The 24,889-nt window shown below is 38.9% G+C and overlaps 1 protein-coding gene across 2 annotated transcripts in view; it reads left to right on the top strand.

Moving 5' to 3' along the window:
* The window catches only part of LOC127621874 (serine/threonine-protein phosphatase 2A 56 kDa regulatory subunit gamma isoform-like), a 50,979-nt gene that overhangs the window by 16,080 nt on the left and 10,010 nt on the right, over positions 1 to 24,889 (top strand). Inside the window, exons 5-14 of one of the 2 annotated variants that reach the window (XM_052095657.1) lie at positions 2,545 to 2,834; positions 11,486 to 11,685; positions 14,170 to 14,280; positions 19,086 to 19,178; positions 19,272 to 19,402; positions 22,183 to 22,242; positions 22,380 to 22,488; positions 23,523 to 23,576; positions 24,235 to 24,405; positions 24,491 to 24,618. In XM_052095657.1, coding sequence (XP_051951617.1) covers positions 2,741 to 2,834; positions 11,486 to 11,685; positions 14,170 to 14,280; positions 19,086 to 19,178; positions 19,272 to 19,402; positions 22,183 to 22,242; positions 22,380 to 22,488; positions 23,523 to 23,576; positions 24,235 to 24,405; positions 24,491 to 24,618 — 1,151 coding nt within the window. In that variant the 5' untranslated portion in view covers positions 2,545 to 2,740. The remainder of the gene's footprint in view (positions 1 to 2,544; positions 2,835 to 11,485; positions 11,686 to 14,169; positions 14,281 to 19,085; positions 19,179 to 19,271; positions 19,403 to 22,182; positions 22,243 to 22,379; positions 22,489 to 23,522; positions 23,577 to 24,234; positions 24,406 to 24,490; positions 24,619 to 24,889) is intronic. The other variant, XM_052095656.1, reaches the window with a different exon arrangement.

Raw genomic sequence — 24,889 nt, 5'->3', positions numbered from 1 at the left:
TTGCAGGTCACCCACCATTGTTGCGGGTAGATGAGCAAACTTACCCACTCATGAAATACCTGCATTTGGACGAGTTCCTTGCGAATAAGGAGCTTGATTCAGCCTTGTTTCATTTACTGATATTGATATCGTCTGTCAATGATTGTCGAAATTGGCATCAGAAGATTTGACATCGTCGATATTCGATAAAATCGTCCTATCGCTCAGTCCTAATGATTACTTTATATATGCGAAGATGCCACCTTCTCAGTTTGGTAAAATATATTTTTCAGTTTTCAGTTGCATTACTCTTAAGCTGCGTTCACACTGCCAGCTACTTTGTCGCTGCATTTCGCCAGTGGCTAGCGGTTAGGTCGCTAGTTGTGTGTATGGAGAGGAGCCTTTCCTCCGTCTTTCCATCACCACAGGAGCTGAGAGAGAGAGAAGGATTACGTGAGCTCCACCATCTTCTGTCGTATTGGCTGTCGCTCCCGAAAGTCGCTCTTCATTTGCATAAAGTTAAACATCAACTTTGTCATGTCTCTGGACACGCCCACATCCGGTTACCAACGGTCGCCATCGTTTGTGTCGCCAGCTCTCATTGAAAATGAATGAGACGAGGTCGATTTGTCGCTGCGTGTCGCTGGCAGTGTGAACGCAGCTTTAAATGTCTTTGAAAGTCTGCCGAGCGAAATCAAAAATGTAACAGCCAATGGCGATTCTTTCTCCACCTTGTTCGGAGAGGGTTGTGTGTTTGAAATAAACGGCTATTTAGTGCAGCACACTGGTTTATGTAGGATATTAATGGTCAGGTAAACCATAAAGAACCGTCTTGAGCTTTATAAACCTCACTCATTTTGAGTCGGTTAACTTAATAAATCATGTTGCTTGTGAGTTGCGTCCAATTATCAATTATTTAATTTTTTTAAATACATTTTGTGTAAATGTGTCAGTCTTTAGGCAGTCATATTAGATAGTGAATCAACAAAGAGATGTTAAAAATCATGCTTAATAATATTACTTCTAGTTCATTCATCACAATGGAAATGGAAGGTCAAGATGAGCACTGCGGTATCTTTGGTATTGTGCGGTTTACTGCACATTTCCCAAATGTTGTTTGTCATCCTTTAATTCCATGCATACAGAAATGTCACATACAATGCACAGTATGCAAATTGCATACTACAACAATATGGCAGTTTACATCATTATATTGAGTTTATTTAGTAGGAAAGTGATGATAAACTGGGAGTGGGCATTTCCTGGTAGCTCAGGCAAGCAGCTGCAGGTCTGCTGTTGAAATGTGGTTTCCTGTGAGCATATATCTGCGCTCACTGTTTATCATGAACTTCAGAAGATACTGTGAAGTACTATTGTGTCAAACTGTTATGTCATCATTTTTCTTTGTTTACCATCAGTGGTTCGGTGGTTTTATTTCCAGCTAAAGCAAAGCTTAGGTTGAGATAAGAGATCGTCTCTGATGTTTCTCGCAAAGGATGTACTTTAGTAAACGAGTTAAACCTTGTGTAGGGAGCTACTTAAAATTTACAGTTATGCATTTGGCAGATGCATTGATCCAAAATGACTTACAGTGAATTCAAAGTATACATTTTATCCTTATGTGTGTTCCCTGGGAATTTAACCCACAGCCTTGGCATTCTTACCTCCATGCTCTAACAGATGGGATACAGGGACTTTTTTTTTTACGAAGAAAACAAATGTAAATGGTGTTTGCCAAAACTTGAGAGTGGTTGCTAACTGGTTGTAATGGTGTTTTGTGTGGTTTTCGGTTATGCTAGTTGGTTTCTATTGTGCTATGGGTGGTATTTAGCATGTTGCTAGTTGGTTGATAGTGTGTTATGTGAGTTTTTTTGGGGTTGCTAGGATGTTATTGGTGGTTTTTAGTGTTGCTAGTGTGTTCTGGATGGTTTTTAGCATGTTGCTAGTTGGTTGCTAGGGTGTTATGTGAGTTTTTTTGGGGTTGCTAGGATGTTATTGGTGGTTTTTAGTGTTGCTAGTGTGTTCTGGATGGTTTTTAGCATGTTGCTAGTTGGTTGCTAGGGTGTTATGTGAGTTTTTTTCGGGTTGCTAGGATGTTATTGGTGGTTTTTAGTGTTGCTAGTGTGTTCTGGATGGTTTTTAGCATGTTGCTAGTTGGTTGCTAGGGTGTTATGGGTGGTTTGTAGTGTTGAGGGTGTCATATTTTTATTTATTTATTATTTATTCGAAAATTAATAGCACACCAGGTTCAGAAATTAAAAAAAAATTGGCAGCACAAGTGAAAACTACCTGATACTTAATATTCTATTTTAGGCCTAGTTATGCATATTATCTCTAATTATAACTAAAATTATATTTTAAATTACCCATTTATCACAAGAAATCGGAAAAAAAAAAATCTGTTTTATAGAAGTATCGGTAATACTGTTTTTGGAAAACAAACGAGTTTTAGAGGACAACTGATGATGACTTGCAGTGTGAAATATCCTGTTATCTGATTGTGGTCAGCACTGAAAACAGAACACCAATCAAATTAAAGGCCCCGCCTTCTCTGGCTCCCACCAGCCAATCAGAATCCTCCTGTAGCTGGCCGCTGCTGGTTAACATCATGTGACCTCATCCAGCCAATCTGCAGTCCTGCTTTGATGGGTGACGTCACTAACTATCTGGTTCCCTCCAGCAGCGGAGCTTCATTTTCTGTTGAGTGTTTGTGCTAAAATGGAGTCTAACTGCTCAACCTAGCTCCCGTTTGGACATATTCATGTTGACATGCTCTAAAGAAGACACCAGGATGGTCGTGGACGCCCCGAGCTCGAACGGGTCCTTTCAGCCTGTGGTCCTGATGCACTTTAGAGGTGAGACGTTTGTCGTATTGTGTCCGGAGAGGAAGGGAGCGCAGGGGAAGGTTGCTATGCAATGATTTGTGGCCGCTATTGCGAAGCGAGAAGAATTTTCACGGATCGGGCCTGTTTATTTTGTTAATAAAGCTTAAACACGTTTCATTATTGGTTTTGATTTAGATTCGCAGCGATTGGCATATTGATTTAGGTTTATTGGGTTTGCATTTGTGTTCAGGGAGGGAGTTTAAGACTGTGGCTGTGTTTCATCGCCTAGCGAACTGCCTACCTAGACGGCATGTTTAGGCAATCATAGACGTGTCCAGCATTTTAGGACATAATTTGGGGTTTTTGGGTTTTATTTAAAAAAAAAAAAAATTATGGAGGGAGTTTAAGGCTGCTATCTAGGTAAGGAGCTGCCTATCTAGAAATCGTTTTTAGGCGTCATAGTGGTGTCCGGAATTTTTGGACATTATTGATCTAAAATGATCTGTTTTTTGTTTATTATTTTTGTTTATAATTATTATTTTTTTGAGTTTAAGGCTGTCCTGTCTAGGTAGGGAGCTGCCTATGTAGAAAGCATTTTAGGCATCATAGACTTGACCAGCATTTTTGGACATTATTGATCTAAAATTATCTGGTTTTTTTTTTTATAAAAAAAAAAAAATAATAATAAATTTGTTTATGGAGGGAGATTAAGACTGTGGCCGTGCTGTCTAGGTAGGGAGCTGCCTATCTAGACAGCATGTTTAGGCATCATTGACGTGTCCAGCATTTTTGGACATAATTGATCTATCTGTTTTTGGTTTTATTAAAAAAAAAAAAAATTGAGGGAGTTGAAGACTGGCTGTGCTGTCTAGGTAGGGAGCTGCCTATCTAGAAATCGTTTTTAGGCGCCATAGACGTATCCACAATTTGTTTGACATTATTGATCTAAAACGATGTATTTTTATTTATAATTTATTTTTTTTTTTAATGAGGGAGTTTAAGGCTGTCCTGTCTAGGTAGGGAGCTGCCTATGTAGAAAGCATTTTTAGGCATCATTGACTTGACCAGCATTTTTGGACATTATTGATCTAAAATTATCTGTTTTTGGTTTTTGTTATAATTTATTTAATTTTTTGTTTATGGAGGGAGATTAAGACTGTGGCTGTGCTGTCTAGGTAGGGAGCTGCCTTTCTAGACAGCATGTTTAGGCACATTTGACGTGTCCAGCATTTTTAGACATAATTGATCTATCTGTTTTTGGTTTTATTAAAAAAAAAAATTAAGGAGGGAGTTTAAGACTGGCTGTGCTGTCTAGGTAGGGAGCTACCTATCTAGAAATCGTTTTTAGGTGTCATAGACGTGTCCAGAATTTGTGGTCATTATTGATCTAAAACTATGTATTTTTATTATATATTTTTTTTTTTTTATAATTTTGTTATTTTTTATTGAGGGAGTTTAAGGCTGTCCTCTCTAGGTAGGGAGCTGCCTATGTAGAAAGCATTTTAGGCATCATAGACTTGACCAGCATTTTTGGACATTATTTATCTAAAATTATCTGTTTTTGTTATAATTTATTAAATTTTTTGTTTAAGGAGGGAGATAAAGACTGTGGCTGTGCTGTCTAGGTAGGGAGCTGCCTATCTAGAAAGCATTTTAGGCACATTTGACGTGTCCAGCACTTTTGAAATTTTTTTATCTAAAATTATCTTTTTGTTTTTATTATTATTTATATTATTTTTTGTTTAAGGAGGGAGATTACGACTGTGGCTGTGCTGTCTAGGTAGGGAGCTGCCTATCTAGAAAGCATTTTTAGCCGTCATAGACGTGTCCAGCGTTTTTGGACATCATCAGTATAAAATCGTATGCTTTTAGGCTTGTGTTGTTTTTAGGGAGGTAGTTTATCCAGACAACTTTTAAAACCTTGTGAGCTGCCTACCTAGGCTGCATTTTTTTAGCATCATAGGCGCATACGAACATGGCTAGGATATCTCCGAATACTCCGTATTGCCCTGGTGAGTTTGGCAAGCTGTGTTTACAGTGCTGCCACTTCAGGAGGGGTTGTTTAACTGCCCTCCCATCCCCCAACACCAACCAAGACCAGTGATGTCAGAGGAAGTGAGGTCACGGCTTCAGGAACAGTGAGTGTTTTGCTAAAAACTGCATCCTGATTGCTTTCACAGTAGATGCACGGCCTGATTGTGCTGTATGTTTCTGTTTGAGTCACATGCAGCCAGATAAAGTGATTTACCAGCTGACCTGAACTAGTGTACAAGACACACAAGTGATTGTATTTATTCCTTCAGTGCTTGTCATATTTATGCTTTGCAACAGCGTGTTTTGTTGTGGTTAAATGATGCATTTCTGTTTGTGGAAAAGTTATATGGAATTGGAGATTGAGTTGTTGTTAAGGTTTGTTTATAAATGTAGGAGTTAATGTATACTTTGTTTTTCCGTGGGCTGTTCCATCTCATGCACGGCCGACCCTCAGCCTTTCAAAGTATACTCTCTTGACGGCAAGCGCATTTGAAGCATGCACACTATGACTGCTTTCTGTCAACGTTAGGCACAAAGATGCAGACTGTCTGCTTGTCTAGACAAACTAGCCTCCGTGTGTCGCCAGCCACCTCACGATACGATTCGTCACGATATCATGATTTGAATTCACAAGATTTAAATTCCAAGTCGGGTGTATTTCAGTTATAATGTCCATTTTGATTACATACAGTATGACAGAAATTACATTTAATTTTACATGGGAATTCTAACTTGGTAAATTATAGAAATATTAATTTTATCATTAGTTGTTCAGCATTTTAGTCACTTTTGAGCTTTTTAAAAATATACAAATTCCATGTATTCCATCAATAAATATGATGTCCTGATATTGCATTTATTATATTGCATATCTGTCGGTCTATCGATCGATCATGTGGCTCAAATCAAAACGGGGCCACTATGCATTTTTACGGTACAAGCAATCAAAAATAAAGTCATTTTGCGCGATTTTCGGCATACTTTTACGACTTCTTGTAAACAACAAAATGACATCACTGTGACATCATGATGAACGACAACTTGCTACAAATAAGTAAATAGTCCTCTACCCCCAAGTTTGCTGCCATTAAAAACTTTTAATCTAAGTTAAAGCTAAATCTATTTGTAGCACGTTTTTGCTTACCATGACATCACACAGATTGTATTTATTTTTTTACCAAAAAAATCATAGAAGTACGTCTTTATGCATTTTTATGATATGAACAATCAAAATTGAAAATTTGAGGTCGATACGATCTCTTTTTTTTTTTTAATTATTTTTTTTTTAAACACTAAGATCGACCGATAACGATTTTCTTTAAAAAGTGCCCTTTGGCACATGTTTGCGAGTTATATTGTGCACACACTGTTAATTTACTTTAACACTTTACAAAAACTTTCCATTTGTTAACATTAACAAAATTACTGTAACATGAACTAATAAACGTAATGTTAGTTACAACTAGGGCTGTCGATTTACGCGTTAATTCCGTGAAAATAATTTTATAAAAATTAACGCAATTAATTGTAATGCCCCCGGACAGTAATAATGAAGATTCCTGAGAAATGCTTGTAGTACCACCTGTTTACTCCAGAGGGCGGTAAGTGAAACTTCAGCTGTATGAGCAACACACAGTTTATACAGTGAAGAAACACTTCAGCAGCAACATTTGTTCATTCTAAACTCCTCCTTTCAGAGAGCATACTCTGCTCTGATTGGTCCGTTCTAAAGCATTCATTCTAAACCCCTCCGTTCAGAGCGCATACTCTGCTCTGATTGGTCAGATGTCCCAGTATGTTTTGATTGGTCTACCGCTTGTAGTGTTTGAGGGTGGGTCAAAGCTGTGCACGAGCAGCCAATGAAAACCAGAGGTGGGGTTTTTGATACCAAATTATGTAGGTTAGTACAGGAAGTAAATCTGGAATTACTAACGACTTGTTTCAGGTGTTCAGAATCGGTTCTTTTTTTTTGTCATTTACTTTGATTTTTGAAACTTTGCAGATCTTTTTACATAAACAAACAGCTATATAACACTACACGAAAGGTCATATTTGAAAAACCATGATAGGTGCTCTTTAATACCTGTTTATCTTTAATTTGTTTACTGTCTTTGACATTTTGCTGTAACACATCATTCATTATTAAGCAAATGTCTGAAGTCGCGGTGCAGTTATTGAAGGTTAAACAGTTGCATCTGTTATTAGTGGTAATGCGACCAACATTAATCTGATTTAAATTGGGATCCTCACAGAATAGCGCTGCGATGAATGACTGAGATATTGCGAGCACATGCAGAGCGCTCATGTTAAAGGGAGTGAAGCTGAAAGTGCTCATGATCGCTCAACACGTTTGATTGTTACGACTCGTGTTGCATCACACATACTCCGATTTGTACATGCATGTTTATTTGTTGCTTAATTTGTTTTTATTCCTGTTTGCAGTCTCTTTATCCTCTGTGCTCACAGTGCAGCAAGTCAGAATTACGATGGTAATGACTCTACAAAATGGCCGACTTAATATTAATACACGTGTAATTCTTAGACATTTTTAAAAACAAACCTGCATGTTCATCTGAACAACAGCAGGTCTGAAAGTATAAATTCGTGAATGCTTAGAATTGACTGCAAGTCACCCTCCAGAGGCCACGCTGCCATGCATCGAGGGCTAAAAAAGCGCTCAATCATTAAAGGAGCAGTGTATGTGTGATTACCTAAATGCTGCGGTCCTGATTCTAGCTACAATTGGCTAATCGCCCACCAAACACAGACTTAAGACGAAGATCAGCCGATCTAGATTGGAGACCAATCGATCGGTGCACCCCCTACAAAGCAATTTTGTCAACATGCATAATTTGTGCTATTTATAAGTATTTACATTCATATGCAGAACAAGTGGTAAAACGATACTGTCTCTTTAAGACCAGCGGCAGGGACTTTGACAGAAGTGTTTGTTTTGGTCGAATGGCTTCTTTATACTATCTGCGTGTTATTACGTACTTTTGACTGTAAAGAACAGAAAGGAATGGGCAAATGGGTGGATCTCGTGTTTGAAGATTCTTCTTTATTGAAATTCTGGACATGCTACATGATTGAAGTATCGATACAATACTGTGATCAAGATGTATAGATATTTAAATGTATCGACTGCCCTAGTGCACACTGTTCCCCCAGTGAGAAACAGAAGTATACTATGGCCTTCACTGACTTATCTTGGCACAGTTTTTGTTGGATAACAAGTTTTGTTTTCAAGATGAAAACTGGATGCCACTTGGATGCAATGTGGTTAGGTCATGTGACAACAAAAGCCGCTTTTCCACTATCGGTCCTCGAGCCGCAAGACCAAAATCGACTTGCGTTCCCACAGCGTTGCCCTAAAACACACTCTTAATACACAACTCTGGTGCCAACGTCACGCACCCTGCCCGTTTCACAAAGCAAGTGGAAAACTTGAAGTATGTTTATCTAGTTATATAAATTATATCGAAGTTTATATAGAATGTAAACATTAGCTATCTAGCAAGATAAGTTAGCGTTGACAACCTACCGAACTCATCGAGTGGTCTCTCCTCTAACAGCGGGGCGGTGTCCCAACACACTGTCTATGAAGGTTCATCGAACCTTGGAAAGTAATTTCTTTGGGTGTTATTTTATTAAGTAATTTGTACTGTGCCTGCTATTTTTAAATATGTATTTGTATTTTGTCCCGAACCTGTACTGTTGTGCACTGGGTACATAAACTGACTGGGGCTCAGTGGTGGCTCAGTGGTTGAGGCTCAGGGTTACTGACCAGAAGGTCGGGGGTTCAAGCCCCAGCACCACCAAGATGCCACTGTTGGGTCCTTGAGCAAGGCACTTAACTCCAGGTTGCTCTGAGGGGATTGTCCCTGTAATAAGTGCACTGTAAGTCGCTTTGGATAAAAGCATCTGCCAAATGCATAAATGTAAATGTAATGTAAGTTCAGCAAACCTCCGCCTTTGACGTTGAACCCACCTCGATCCCCGTTTGGCCTTGTTTGCCCCAAGGGTAATCGGCGAGCCAAAGGCCATTGGCCAAGAAAGCCCTGGAAGTGACCGGGAACGCAACTGGCCCTGGCACGCACTAACATGCCCTCATTTGGCCCAGTAGTGGAAACGTGGCTAATGAGTGCGCTTACCTGCTACTAATGGCGCTTTTCCATTACCAGTACCAGCTCGCCTCGGCTTGACTCGGCTCTCTTTTCGCTCCGTTTTCCATTGCAGACAGTACCGCCACAAATAATACCCGGTCGTCATAGCGACACCGCAGGAAACTGCCGTGACGTAATCTTATACGCGACACACATCCGCTACCCACACACACAGGACAATGGAGGAAATCGAGTGTATGCTGTTTTTGATCCTCGGGATGTGGCTGTTTCTCACAGCAAGAAGACAAACGTTGTTTCATGAGAGGCTGAGGGCAGCAAAACGAAACACTGCTGAAAAAAACAGGAGAGTTTGGGAATTACTACAGAGTTCAGACTACGAGACGAATCCGGTTGTTCAAAGCCGACGCAAGAGGTTAATTATGCTAACATAGCTAACGTTTGCATATGTGTAAATACTATACTATATGCAAAGTATTTAATCAACTTTGAATACTACACTGGACGGCTGACAGTAGAACAGCAGATCTACAACAAGAAAATATGTCGAGCACGGATAGTGGTTGAAAACGCTTTTGGTAGTCCAGGGGCGGTGGAACAGCATCCCGCCGGTTCAGTGCCTGGACAAGCTGGCTCAGGGTTCCCAGAAAGGCCTGGTTGAAGGACGACATTGCAGCAATCTCCTCTCTCCTTAAAGCCGCCTGAAGTTCTCGGGCATGTGCTGCATCATCGAGTGCCATCTGTAAATGGCGCTCCGCTGTGCCATAATAATAGTTTTGTAGGCTATATCTGTGCAAACTATTTAAAAATGGCGGAGTTATTCTGGATACTCCGTCTGGCGCTGCAATGATGACGCAGTGAATAGTGACGATTCTCTCTTGACCAATCAGCAGTCGGCATTGTTTTTACGTCACATTTTAGTATCGCCTCAGCCCGCTCAGAACCTCGCCGAGGTGGTAACGAAAAAAGTACCGAAAGCAGGTACAGGTACAACTTTTACACAGTGGAAAACCAAACAAAGTCGAGTCGAGTTGAGTCGAGGCGAACTGGTACTGTGTAGTGGAAAAGCGCCATAAACATCGTCTTCAGATGTCGCAATAAAACTGCGATTTGAAATGTTGGGATTATTCCCTGCTTTTGACGTCAAAACGTCAACGATCAAACCGTATCGCACAACGGTAAGAATGTAGATAAAGGTGCTAACATGCAACGATAAAGGAACGCCAATCTTGTCCTCTGATTAAGCATGTTTATGTAAACAAACTCAGTGTAACGTACTCTTGTTTAAATGTCTATCATGGAATAATGCCGACTGTTTCATGTATTATTATTATTATTATTATTAGTGGTGCTTGCCAAAGGCAAGGCATCACTATTGTTCTCTTGCATACTTATTATTCTTTTTTATTATTATTATTCCACACAAATTTTGGCACGCTACTCCTCCCGCAGCTTTTGTCACAGACCCCTGAGTGAGGCGTCAAATCGTGCGGCTCATTGAGGAGAGGTGTGCTGTATGCTACCATCGCCTAGCGAAGTGTTAAAACATGCTAAAAACGTGCTAGCATCAGGCTAACACATGCTAGCATTAACTAGCGAAGTGCTAAAACAAGCTAAAAACGTGCTAACACATGCTAGCATCAACTAGCGAAGTGCTAAAACATGTTAAAAACGTGCTAGTATCCTGCTAACACATGTTAGCATCACCTAGCAACGTACTAAAACATGCTAGCATCATGTTAACACAAACATAACACCTACATGCTACCATCATGAAAAACACATGCTAGCAACATTCTATGACCATTATTTTAGTGCTTAGCAACAAGTTAGAAAATGCTATTTAACGAGTTTTGCCACGGCAAATGTACCTATCTAGTTATTATTATTAGAGTAGTAGGCAGTGTGTGCACTGCACAGTAAATAGTGAGGAAGTGTTGCATTCCACAATGTGCTCTTGTTGTATACTGATCATTTTAGCAATCGTAGTAGTGCACCATCCTACCTGTTCCATGCATACAGAGAATGTGCATTCTATGCGCAGCATACATACTATATACTGCAGAAATAGTAGCAGCCTTTACCTGTTTTAGTCTTAGTTCAAATGTGTTTGTATTTACTGAACTGCAAATTGAATCTTTTCAGATTTTTATAATTTATCAATTGAGTAGTCTCATCTGTGTTGACCTTCACCAGTCAGTCTAGCCTCTGTGTTGACACGGTAACGAGTCTTAATGTTGGTTCAGATGTCAGTGTCATCACAGTGGTTTTTCACATGTAAACCACAGCTGACACTCCCTATATCTGTAAAGAGAACTGTTCAGTTTCTTAACATGACCTTTACTGATCACTGTGAACAAACAGAACTAAACTGATGACAAAAACAAGACTGCGGACACCTGCTCCTTCATTTAGAATGATCTGTATTCATTAACGGAAACAAATTTATGTGCATATAAATATGTAAATTGTACACGTTTATGAATATGAGTGACCCTCTGATTGTATTATGTCTTGTTATAGATGTCCCCCCCGCCGAGCAGGAGAAATTGTTCGTACAGAAGCTGCGTCAGTGCTGCGTGCTCTTTGACTTTCTGTCCGACCCGCTGAGCGACCTGAAATGGAAGGAGGTGAAACGGGCGGCACTCAGCGAGATGGTGGAGTACATCACTCATAACAGGAATGTCATCACTGAGCCCATCTATCCTGAGGTCGTTCACATGGTGAGTACACAAGAGCCCTTAAGACTAGGGTATACTTTGTTTCCGCGTGCCTTACAGTCTCATGCACGGCCGAGCGCTCAACCTTTCAAATTATACTCTTGACAGAGAAGCCATAGGGATGCATTTGACGAATGCATGTGCTACGCCTGCTTTGTGACACACTTTTAATGCAGTCAACGCGAGTTGAGCACGTTTTGGCCTAAGTGCCATCTTGAAACTTCAATGTAAACAGCCACTTATGATTGACTAACATCGTGCAGCCCCTCAAAAACAGCCATATTTGAAACTCAGTCGAAAGAGAATGAACAAGCTCCACAACATTATAAAACTAAATGTCAGGGTTTACACACAACGCACATCCAACACATTGCATCTGAATATATTAAACTGATCATCTCAAGCACAACTGTTAACACTCGGCACCATAAACTGTCAAACAGTTATGACATTTGAAATATTCATGAATTAAACTGTTTACTTAGTTTTGTGATCAGGTCCAATAGTGTTTTTAACTGCCCCATCCTTCAAAAACAGTTCCTTTGTAAAAGCTTGAGTCGTATTATGACTTGTTCAAAAGCAGTCCACGCTGATATGAGCCGTTCCACGCATACACAGTCCAAAGCACGATGAAACAAGACGTACACACATGCAGTATCATGCTGCACTGAGGCGCACATCGCCAGAAATGCATCAAAATGGTCAAAGACATCCGTCTAGTGCATGTTAACATACACTAATAATTTTAAAATGGCGCAGATGGGTGCAAGAAGGCTTCCAGGATGTGTTTGTGCTTAAAACAACAATATGTAGCAGCTGATGAAACACAATGGCGTCTCCTTTTCAGAGTTGTAACTTGACACAGTGTCTTTTAAAAGCAAGATACTTGACAATGGTCAAAGATGTCTGTGTAGTGCATGTTTGGATGCAAAAATAGGCCAGATGGGTCTCCTTTGGTGTTCAGGAATAGTGAGGGCACACTAGGCCAATCTGTTCTGCTCTCTCTCTCTCTTTGTACAAACGGAGTGCCAGTGGGTGGGGCCAAGGGTGCGACGAGTTAAACTTAGTGATGATGATGTTGCTGTAGAGGCGGTCATAAATGAATGGGTCCCCTAGCGACGTAGGGAAGTCACGGAAGTAGAGAATGAGATGTTTTTGCAGCTTGTTATCAATGCTTTTACTGCTTTGGGGATTGAGTTTTACATTCTGAACGAAATGCACGTCTTTTTTTTTTTTTTTGCTTTTCTCCCCAATTTGGAACACCCAATTCCCAATGCACTCTATGTCCTCGTGGTGGCGTAGTGACTCGCCTCAATCCAGGTGGCGGAGGACGAATCTCAGTTGCCTCACGTCTGAGACCGTCAATCCACGCATCTTATCACTTGGATTGTTAAGGGCGTTACCGTGGAGATGTAGCGCGTGTGGTGGCAGCACGCTATTCTCCGTGACATCCATGCGCCCCACCGAGAACCACATTATAGCGAACACAAGGAGGTTACCCCATGTAACCCCTCGTCCCTAGCAACCGGGCCAATTTGGTTGCTTAGGAGACCTGGCTGGAGTCACTCAGCACGCCCTGTATTCAAACTCACAATGAAGATGCACCAAATATTGACTAATGTCTAATGCTGTGTAAACCAATCTTTTTGAGTACCATTAACAGGTAAGTAAAGTACCTCTTGGTGTAGTGAAAAGTCTTTTGTTCTGTTGCTTTCACTACTGTCTTTAAACACATCTTCTACTCTTTGAGATGGAAGTGATCTGTAGATGCGGTTGATGGAGCATCACTCATCCATACAAGGTTATGTCGAGAGCTTGAGCAAACCTGCAGGCTCCTCTGTTGTTTTGTCATCCATTTAAGGGAAGATTTTGGCCAAGAGCGTTGGATTTAGCGGCAGAGTGCTGGTTGACCTGGCGTTGCCCTCAGTGCTGCTGCCAGCTGTATATAGTCCAACACTCAATTACTTGTCTTTGATATTTATTAGAGTCCGCGCTTCATGTTAAGCAGGAAACTGCAGTCCATCGAAGTGCAAATGGACTCATTCTCTTGATTGTAGCCAATGCGAAATAAGCATAATATATTCTACATCGCAGTTCCTGCATCACACAGACACTTTGATGATTAAAGCCACGAACTTCAAAGTGCACCAATCAGGGAGGACTAAAACCTTATGATTAATTTGTGCATATGGTGCCACTTTACCAGTCGACAAATAGGCGAGATTATCAGCAGAGCTTGTTCTTGTACGGTAAGGACAAAATAATCATGCACTGCGAACGATTCAATCGGGTCACTCTCCCTACACGCTCAAACTTGACCAGGGTCTATCTCCAAAAAGGACAAAAAAAAGGACCATCAAAGCTGTTTTGAGATCTACGACACGGGAAAATGATCAATGAATGGCCACTTATATTTCGGTCGGTCGTTCCTCGTTTAAAAACTGATCTTGTTGTCATGTTACGTTGTTGATGGTTTGTCTGTTTCAGTTTGCAGTGAACATGTTTAGGACGTTACCCCCATCATCGAACCCAACCGGGGCTGAGTTTGACCCAGAGGAGGATGAGCCAACGTTAGAGGCGGCCTGGCCACACCTACAGGTGAACACACCTGTCCTCACACAAACACATGAGGAATGTGTATATTAGAGCTGCATGATTATGACAAATATCATAATGGCTCATTATTTCCCTTGATACTGTAAACGTGAAATTATACTGTTTACATTAAAATACTTTGTGTGGATCAACTCAATGCCATATTTTTTAAATGTAGGCTACAGGTCCAAAATAAGCAGAGAACTGTTTCTGAATTACTTTATATCTATTTATCAGTACACAAAGTCCCTAAACAGTCAACTTCACATTGGCCATCTTAGAAGCATCGAAAACAAAGTTATTGAATTATACACCGAAGCGAGTAACGGACTTGACTTTGGTTACAATGCTCAACCGCTGAAAAAACGCACATTAAACAGAAAATGTTAGCACATCATGAGTCGACATACATGAACGGCAATAATTGATACTTTCATGATTAATTGTGCAGCTGTAATTGTAATCTCTATTTATTTGATTATGCGGCTCTAGTGAAAGGATGTAGGTTGTAGAGGTCGACCGATATTGGTTTTTTCAGGCCGATGCTGATCTTTTGAAATCCGGGTCGGCCGATGGCCGATTAGTGCTGCCGATTTATTTTGGCCGATATTTGGCCGATATGTGCTTGTTTTTAACCTCTTATTTGAACCTTTTATTTGAAAGATAAAATGTAACACAAATAATGACTTAAGATAGACAACATTTCTCAACAAATACATTTATTGAACACTTGACCAATCTGCACTTGTACACTTAAAATTAAAAATGTATTATGTAAAAGCATATTGTATAAATAATGTATAACAAATATATTAAATAAACAAAGCAGGTGTTACGAACTGCTCCGAGACACGAAGGTTGAGATCCAAATGCAGCTTTAATTAAGGGGCAATCCAGACACGTAATCCAATATTCAGAGCATCAAGAGAAGCACAGGCATAACTAGGGATGGGTATCGTTAAGGTTTAATGGTATTACTATCTTACCGATACTGCTTATCGATCCGGTACTTCAACTGTATTCTTAACGGTTCTTTTTGTTATATATAAATATATATATATATTAAACTAAGATAAACGTTATATAGGCACAGTGATTTAATTTCAGGAAGGTCTACTAACATTACTGTTCAGGTGTGGTCTAAAAAGAAATCTAATAAAGTAATCAATTGTAAAATAACACTGCATAGTTTGTCATAGATTAATGCTTATTAATGCAGAAGTTATTCATTCAAGAGCTGTAATAGATTTTCTCTTTGCCTTTTGTTGTTTGATTCGCAGTAATGGCTCAATCGTCACATGTTTAATAGACAGCTTCCCCTTTAAGACCGAGTTCAGATCTAATAGGCTCCTGATGCAGCATATTTTCTCCCAACTATTTCCATAACTACGTCCATTTAAGACATAAACTGTGTTTAAGTGAATCTCCGAGCCGGTCGTTTTGACATATTTTTGTGTATATTTGATCGTTTGTGTATATATATTTGATATTTCACGAAACCCAAAGTTGCCTATACTTTGCTTGTCTCGTTGCGGTGTGTTTCGGAGCGCGCGCCGCCTTGGGAACGGAATCTCTTGCGCTCTTTTTATTATTAAACGCGTCCCGGAATTTAGCAACAGTAGCATTTTACAACAATCACCGATCGTGCTGATTCTGATGTTAAGTTGGAGTTTTAGGGAGAAATGTCAGTGCACCGCTGAGAAGGGAAGGATGTTGTGCTAGACAGAATGCGGCTTATGTATAAATATTCTTTTTATAATCTTTGGAAGGCGAAATCTAAAATAAAATCAGACTAATATCACAGATCTAATCCAGGCTATGTTTGAATGTTTAGTTCTGTCACTCATTAAGCAGGGCTCGTGTTGTGCTCGCTGTGGCACCGCGTGAGCTCTCTCTCTCTCTCTCTCTCTCTCTCTCTCTCTCTCTCTCTCTCTCTCTCTCTCTCTCTCTCTCTCTCTCTCTGACTGCGAATATCTAAATTGCATCACAGACAAATGGTTTCATATTATTATACATAGAAGTGGCTGGCGAGATAAAATAACTTTCTCTTTATAGCAATAAAGAATGTATTTTCTTAATTTCTCCAGTACCGACAGCAGAACCGATAACGTCCGAGCTTACCAAAGCCAGTCCTTCACTAGGCTATAGTGCGTTGGTATATTTTTATTACTTATTTCTCTGCATTGAGTGACAACCCTCTCAAATATAAGACACAAACAGAACAAATAAAAGTCTCAGATTCACTTGCTTGCTTATTGTGACATGATAGCAACCCTTCTGCTGTGATAATGCTACTTCAACTACGCTATCAATATCCAAAGTAGCCGAACGTCATGTCAACTATCGCGTTTGTCACGTTTTTTTCTTGAAGTTGGCAGTAACATATCAAAAGTTTTTAATTAAATTTAAAGAAGTTATACAAATTTAACCCTTTCTGTTTTCTCCAAGGAACTTAGCTCCTTCCTTAGGCACTGGATGAGGTCTGCTCACTCTGCTGGAGAATGACTCTAGGGGCAGCGTGCGTCGAACACGTGTTCCACAACAACACTAGGCTGCCCACAGATGCGCCTGCCTAATAATCGGCTTGATATGCTTGGATATTGGCCGATGCCAATTATGTAAAAAATGCAAAAAATCGGCCGATTAATCGGTCGACCTCTAGTAGGTTGAAACCCAAAAAACTAAGAACCTATAGGAAATAGTGCTGTCAGTCGATTAACACATTTAATCGCATGTTTTTTGGCGATTAATTGCTAATTTTGAAAGTGCTGAAATGTGACTCTTTTGTAGTTTTCCTGTCAAAATACATTTAGTTTCATCATAGAAAAGAAAAGAGAACAATATGTAACAATGTTTTATTAACATTTCCCATGCACACTATTCCACAGTTTAAATGTGCTAAAATAGCACCAATTAGGGCTGTCAAAATGGCTTACTTAAATAATAGTAATATTCTAATTATATTCGAATTCTAAAGACTACTTTGTTAGAGGAAAATGTACTGTATTGTCTCCTAAGCCCACAAGAGGGCGCAAGCGAGCACAATGAGCAAATATAATCCAAATCAAGCATCTCATTTTGTGAAATGAAATGTTATGACTTTGTTTAAAGTGCATAATGTTTTAAACAATCGTTCATAGATCAAATATAATTTCCTAAATGTGCACGCAAGGACATTGAGGTAACAAAAGTGCATATAAGTGGAAGAGCATCAGTTTCTTACACAACTTAAAAATGACGTTGGTTTTGTCACCAATCTCGCCTTCGATACTCCAGAAACCGAAGAAGTGCCACACAGTCATCAACGCAGCCGTGCCGCATCTAATGGTGCTGAACTAGATAGGCTAACAAAAACAAACCGCGTCATGTCTCGCGCGCCTCCTTACACACCTAAATTTATTTTTTAATTCAACGAATATTTGAAATTCTAATTTTTATTTGACAGCCCCAGCACCAATTTAAGTAAAATTAAATGTTTTCCAATGTGCAAATGGGAGGACTAATTTAAATATATTAGTACTGTGCAAAAGTTTTAGGCACTTGAAAATGAAAATAGTATGCATAGATCTTTAGATAATCCACATGAAGCACAATGTTACATATGACCACCAGGAGATGGCGCCAAATACATGACACAGACTCAATGATGACTCAAATGACACAGAATGAAACTCATTCATTGCAATGTTGCAACTTTTGATTGTGACATATCATTATTTAGAGTCTGTGATTATCTTTCAATCGAGTCCACACACAAGATAATCAGATGTATAGATCATTAGATAATCCACATGAAGCACAATGTTACATATGACCACCAGGAGATGGCGCCAAATACACGACACAGACTCAATGATGAAAAACGGAGAATTTGCCACACTTTTTCTATCTATTTCGGCTGTCTCAATTGCTTCTGTCTCTTTAATCCCAGACTGACCTTGTGGACCATACCATCTCTTGCAGAACCCTGTTCTTCTATTCCAACCATTTCTATTTGCAAAAACTTACTTAGGGAGTATAAAGCTGAAAATATAAATAATTATCTTAAGGCAAACATTTTTTAGTGCAATTGCCATTTAAATTCTTTTAAACCCTCCAGAATATTAAGAGTAACTATCCAATTTACTACAGCAATCGTGAAGCTGCGTTAACGTGATTTGCTATTTTGAACTCTGCAGGAGTGGTGGTGGCGTAGTGGCTAATGCACAGGGCTGTTAATCAGAAGGTCACAGGTTCTAACCCCACAGTCACCACCATTGTGTCCTTGAGTAAGACACTTAACTCCAGGTTTCTCCGGGGGGATTATCCCTGTAATAAGTGCTCTGTAAGTCGCTTTGGATAAAAGCGTTTGCCAAATGCATAAATGTAAATGCATGAAAAGCGCTTGCAGCTAATGTATCTTTTAATGTATTTTTAATAGCAATACATTTGATATTTTATTTGTAATGTAAAATAACTGTTTTGAAACACCTGAGAATGTAATAAATCTCTATTGAGAATGAGAATAACCCCTCAAATGTCAGGAAGCATTGCTGTAGTGAGTATTTGGTGCTTAATGGTTGTGAAAATAATGTCACAATGCAAAGAATCTGAATGGTCTTTAAAAATAAGCTTCATTTTCTTCAATACGTGTTCTTCTTTGTTTTGTTGATTTTGGAGTTTAATGAGGACCAGACAGGACTTCATAAGATTAATCCACTTAGTCAAGACTCTTAACCTTCGTTAACACATCCCTAATAAGTGATTGTAAGCTGCTTTGGATAAGTGTCCACTAAATGCACAACAAACACCTGTTTTTCTTTCCGCAGCTCGTGTATGAATTTTTCCTGCGGTTTTTAGAGTCGCCAGACTTTCAACCAAACATAGCCAAGAAATACATCGAACAGAAGTTTGTGATGCAGGTATGTCCGTATCGTTCTCACATGTGTTTTAGTCGAGGCTTAATTTGTCTGTGTGAATGACAATGGTAAAAACGATCTGTTATTTGATTACAGCTCCTGGATCTGTTTGACAGTGAAGACCCTCGTGAACGTGACTTCCTGAAGACCACTCTCCATCGCATCTACGGAAAGTTTTTGGGTCTCCGAGCGTACATCAGAAAACAGATTAATAATATATTCTATAGGTGAGAGTCTAGATTGCACTATAACCGCGCTACGTTTTTTTCACATTAACCCTTTAACTCTTTCCCCGGCAGCGTTTTTAAAAAAAGTTGCCAGCCACCGCCAGGGTTTTTGATGATTTTCGCTAAACTTTAATGGCCCTCAGAATATTTTCTTCCATGAATATATGAAGATGCTATATATATATATCAAAATAAAGATCTGAGCCTCTGCTTTTAGGCAAAATTTTTTTATTTTATCTTCATTTGTTCTCTTTTTATTGCCACTTGAACAGAGGTAGGTTTTGTCAAAAACAACATTTCAGACAAAAAGCTGAGAAAAAGGCATTTTTATCAAACAAGTGCTTTAGTATTAGTATGGTGTTCCACTTCACGTTTGAGACGATCGCAGTCTGTTTCTTTGATCAAAGAGATGCGTACTCTTTCAAAACATGCTTGTGGTCTTCCTTACCGTATACCACCTAAAACACGGATACCCGGAAAATTCCGTGTTTGGTGGGAAAGCGTTTTTTCATAAAACCCGGAAAATTCAGTGTTTGGCGGGGAAAGAGTTAAGCTCGGATGAAAAAAAAATAATCGTAAAAAAATAAACTACAGTCTTGACCAACACCAAATAGGTTTAGTAAGATAATCAAGTAGAGCATCTATGTAATCGTATGCATTAGTGTTGCAGCTAATGATAATTTTGATAATCTTCGATTTAATCTGATAAATATCTATTTTATTAAGATGTACTAAATTCACAATTCTATGCTCTCAGGAAACGTTAAGTTTTACTCCACTTTTAAAACTTAAAAAGTTCTGTTCGTTAAAGAGTAAAATAATCGTAGGGTTTGGGGTATCTCAGCGAGTATTGACGCTGACTATCACACCTGGAGTCTTGAGTTTGAATCCAGGATGTGCGGAGTGACTCCAGTCTGGTCTCCTTAGCAACCAAATTGGCCTGGTTGCTAGGGAGGGTAAGTCACATGGGGTAACCTCATCGTGGTCGCTATAACGTGGTTCTCGTGTGGCGAGTTGTGCGTGGATGCAGCAGAGAATAGCGGGAAGCCTCCACATGCACTACATCTCCATGGTAACGGGCTCAACAAGCCACGGGATAATTGATGCACGGATTGACTGTCTCAGACGCGGAGGCAACTGAGACTCGTCCTCCGTCACTACGAATTGGGCATTCCAAATTGGGGAGAAAATAAAGTGTCAAATTATCCACCTGGGATACATAAATATGCTTGTGCTGTCACTGATTACATACAAACTTATAATATTATTGTCACTGTTTACGTGTTTCTATAGGATTCCTTTTCAAAAATACATTCGTAATGGTAGCGTATGCTTATCCAGTAAAATAACGTTTTGCCATAGCATAAATTTACTGGTGAAATCAGACATTACATTTGGCATTATCAGGACCGTTAGCATTATTATACATTATTTGCAACATTGTATACAGTTTAAAATACTGTACAAGCATCTGTAAACAGTGCAGATTCACTCTCATTGAATTACATGCGCTCACATGATGAGACACGATCTCAAACGCTTGAAAAACCGACACACATGGGCCTCTTAGACATTGGTGTGACATCCAAGAAAGCTGCACGATTGATTCAATTGGTGTGGTATGATGTTGTACGAGTTTAATCAAAATGATTGCGCTCCCTTTCTCCATTGCGATCAGTTTCAAAGACGTCGATGTGTGCTCGTTTGCTCAGTGAAGTTTAACGGAGGCCTACTTGTGGTAAAGACAAACAGTTTTGTGAAACGCGTAGAAGCGTGCCTGATTTTGAGTTCATAACACACATACATTATAAAACACAGAAAATAGCAGTAAATGTAACTGAGACGGCAACCGCTCCACATTAAACTGTATACTTATTATGTGTTATATTAAGTGTTTATAACATGCTGTCCTGCGATGGATATTAGGGTCGTGTTTTTTCCCGCTTCAATTTGTCTCAAACGAGTTTCATCATGCAATTCATTTTTCACCGGGTTGTTAAGTGACATCAGTCGCACATATCCAAATAATCGATAATGAAATTAGTTTTCGTTGATTTTCATTATCGATAATTATCGATTTTATCGGATTAGTTGTTGCCGTTCTAGTATGCATAGATCATTAGATAATCCACATGAAGCACAATGTTACATATGGCCACCAGGAGATGGCGCCAAATACACAACACAGACTCAATGATGACTCAAATGGCACAGAATGAAACTCATTCTGTGAAATCTCATGACTGAAATCATGTCTGCATGCTATGCAAACCTTTAGTTGTTGTTGTGTTTGCATGTGTAAACACAACAATGTTTAAACTTTAAATTGCTTCGTCGTATCAACACACAGTTTTTTGGAGAAACAGTTGACATGTTTGGTAATACAACAAGCAGTTTTTCGGAGCCGCCTTATTTATTACACCGAGCAATATATAATGTAATATCACAAAAATAAAAAGTACAAATGTTTTGGCTTTTTTTTGTTTGGTTTTTCTTGGGCTGAGAGTCTCAGAATGCATCATCTATACCTTTACATTATTTGAAAGGTGTTCTTTACAATGATACCAAACACTCGACCCTCCTTGTTTTTGTTTTGTAGATTTATAAGCCTTTAATTTTGGGTGTGCCGCTGAAACAGGAAATCTTTAAAAACACTTCAGAGCTTAAAGGGTTAAATATCATACTTCCACTCAAAAATGTGTTATAAATATTTGCGAATGCAGTTTCATGTTGAGTTTTCTGTTTTAATGATCAGTCAGCTGTATATTATTTCCATACAGCTTCATATATGAAACGGAGCATCATAATGGAATAGCAGAACTTCTGGAAATATTAGGAAGGTAAGAATGAAGTGTGTGGTTTTTAATTGTCCTCTGTTGTTCTCCACATCACGATCTGACAGCTGTGTGTGCTTAAACTGTTTCAATATAATTATTGCTTGTTTTAGAGTGATTCACATCTTTTTCTCGTTCACTAGCATAATTAACGGCTTCGCCTTACCACTGAAAGAAGAGCACAAAATCTTCCTGCTAAAAGTTTTGTTACCGTTGCACAAAGTGAAGTCGCTCAGTGTGTATCACCCACAGGTACGAACACTATGATTATATCTGTCTTAAAGAGTTTTTAGTTATGAAATACGGCCTGGCCAATTAATAGAGGTGAATTACAACATCACAAACTTTGATTTGAATCGCAAAAGTATGTTGAAAAGATACAAGACTCTGTACTTCAAAACTATGAAAGTATTAATAACTTTTGATTTATGAAGTTTGTTGCGAAATGTTCAGATATAGACGCATGTATAAGTAGTTTGAGAGTGTAGGATAAGGGGCTTCTTCTGATTGGTGGATCATTCTCAGCTGCATCATGGGTAGTGTAGTTTTCCACCAGGAGTTCTGCTCTTAAGCACTATTTTGTTCAAATAAACTTGAAATAATGCAGACTGTGGCTTCCACGGAAGAATATGTCATCGATTAACAACCTCTGAGCTCATGATAGTGCTTTCTTTAATGACGTTTATCGTTAAACATCAATTTACCAATTTACCGTTAACTTACGGAAACAAACAGTTGCGCTTTATCGCTGATATCAAAGATTTCTAGATTATTGGCATCAGACAATGACATGTTCCTGCTTGGACATTTAACAGAAGTTGTAGTTCCTTTGTGTCATTTCCAAAACCAACTGACCGCTTGTCAATGTATAATAAACATCTTTTTCTAATAAATTTTATTTTTGTCAGTTTTGAATAAACATTGAGTAAAATGCTCAAATTATAATTTCACCATTTTAATGTACATCTTAAATAATTAAATTGTATATTCACCCATTTTTTTGTTATATTGTATCAGCCAAAATGTCAAGGTGGGTGCACCCCTATAAATATTACTATTTACTATTCAGAAATAATATCCATTAATACAATTATAACAATATTCATATAAACAGTTCATATAAAAATATAAATAAATACATTTACAATTCATAAATAATGAATATCCATTAATACGCACTTCATATAAATAATATTCACACAATATTTGTATATTGAAAGGCCAGAATGTGTATATGAATAATAATATTGATAATGTGATTAATGTTGTGAGTGTTGTCGTTACAGCTGGCGTACTGTGTGGTGCAGTTTTTAGAGAAGGACAGCACACTTACTGAACCGGTGAGTTTCAGCGCCACCATGTGTTCATTTATTCCTTTACCTCTTTTAAAGCTGTTTACTGCTTCATCAAAATAAATTTGGGTCCATCCATGTCAAGTGGTCCAATACAGGTTGCTTGACCTTTTTTAATTTTCCTATTTATTTATTTATTTATTTATTTTTTTTTGGAGTGATTACCTCTGTGTATTGGTAATGCCAGCAGTTTTTTTTATTTTACTTGGTTTAACCACAACGGCCATCTTTGTTTCATGGCACACGACACTTATGTTATACAGCGGTTTACGGAAACATGACAAGGTACATAAACATGTTGCACATTCTTGTTCCTTGGACGTAGAACGTAAGTCCTAATGTAATGCTCATGATTGCTCAAAGATATTGAATTTTCCGTAAACCGCTGTATGACCAAAATTTGTCGTGTGCCATGATGCAAAGATGGCTGTCCTAGTTAAACCAAGTCAAATAAATAAAATAAAAAACTGGTGGTTTTGCATTACCGATACAAAGAGTTTATCGCTCAAAAAAGATAGGAACATTAAAAATAGTCAAGCAACCAACTTTACAATTATTGGACGGCTTGACCCATTTGATTGTGCTCCATTATTGCTGCAATGTTCTTTACGTTTCTGCGGTGTTTTGATGTTTGTGTGTTCTTCAGGTGGTGATGGCTCTGCTGAAGTACTGGCCGAAGACTCACAGCCCAAAGGAGGTGATGTTCCTCAACGAGCTGGAGGAGATCCTGGACGTCATCGAGCCGTCAGAGTTTGTGAAAGTGATGGAGCCGCTCTTTAGACAGCTCGCCAAATGTGTCTCCAGCCCACACTTCCAGGTTCCTTCACCCTGACTAATAAATCTCTAGAGTGCCCGTGAATCTATATGTCAAATGTCCTGATGTGTACCGGTGTCATCCTCAGGTTGCGGAGCGTGCCCTGTACTACTGGAATAATGAATACATCATGAGTTTAATCAGTGATAACGCTGCCAGGATTCTGCCCATCATGTTCCCGTCACTGTACCGAAACTCCAAAACCCACTGGAACAAGTGAGTCGCCCCGTTTAACATGCGCTCATTTACATATAGAAGTCTTAAAGGTACAGTAGCAAAAATGACCTGTTTAATTGTAATGTTCCGAGAGGAGGAAAATAGTCACGAAAATATAAATAACATTTTTGTTATTATGCAAGAAGACGTTATAGACAACGAAATTGTCGACAAATATTTTCATCATCGAATAGACGTTTGATCTCATTTAACGTAACATGAGATTTGGGCTGCACCTGATAGTCGACCAAACGTTAGTCTATGAGAAGAG

The sequence above is a fragment of the Xyrauchen texanus genome, chromosome 28 (assembly GCF_025860055.1).
Source record: "Xyrauchen texanus isolate HMW12.3.18 chromosome 28, RBS_HiC_50CHRs, whole genome shotgun sequence".
Lineage (NCBI taxonomy): Eukaryota > Metazoa > Chordata > Actinopteri > Cypriniformes > Catostomidae > Xyrauchen > Xyrauchen texanus.
This window is presented reverse-complemented; position numbering and strand designations above follow the sequence as displayed.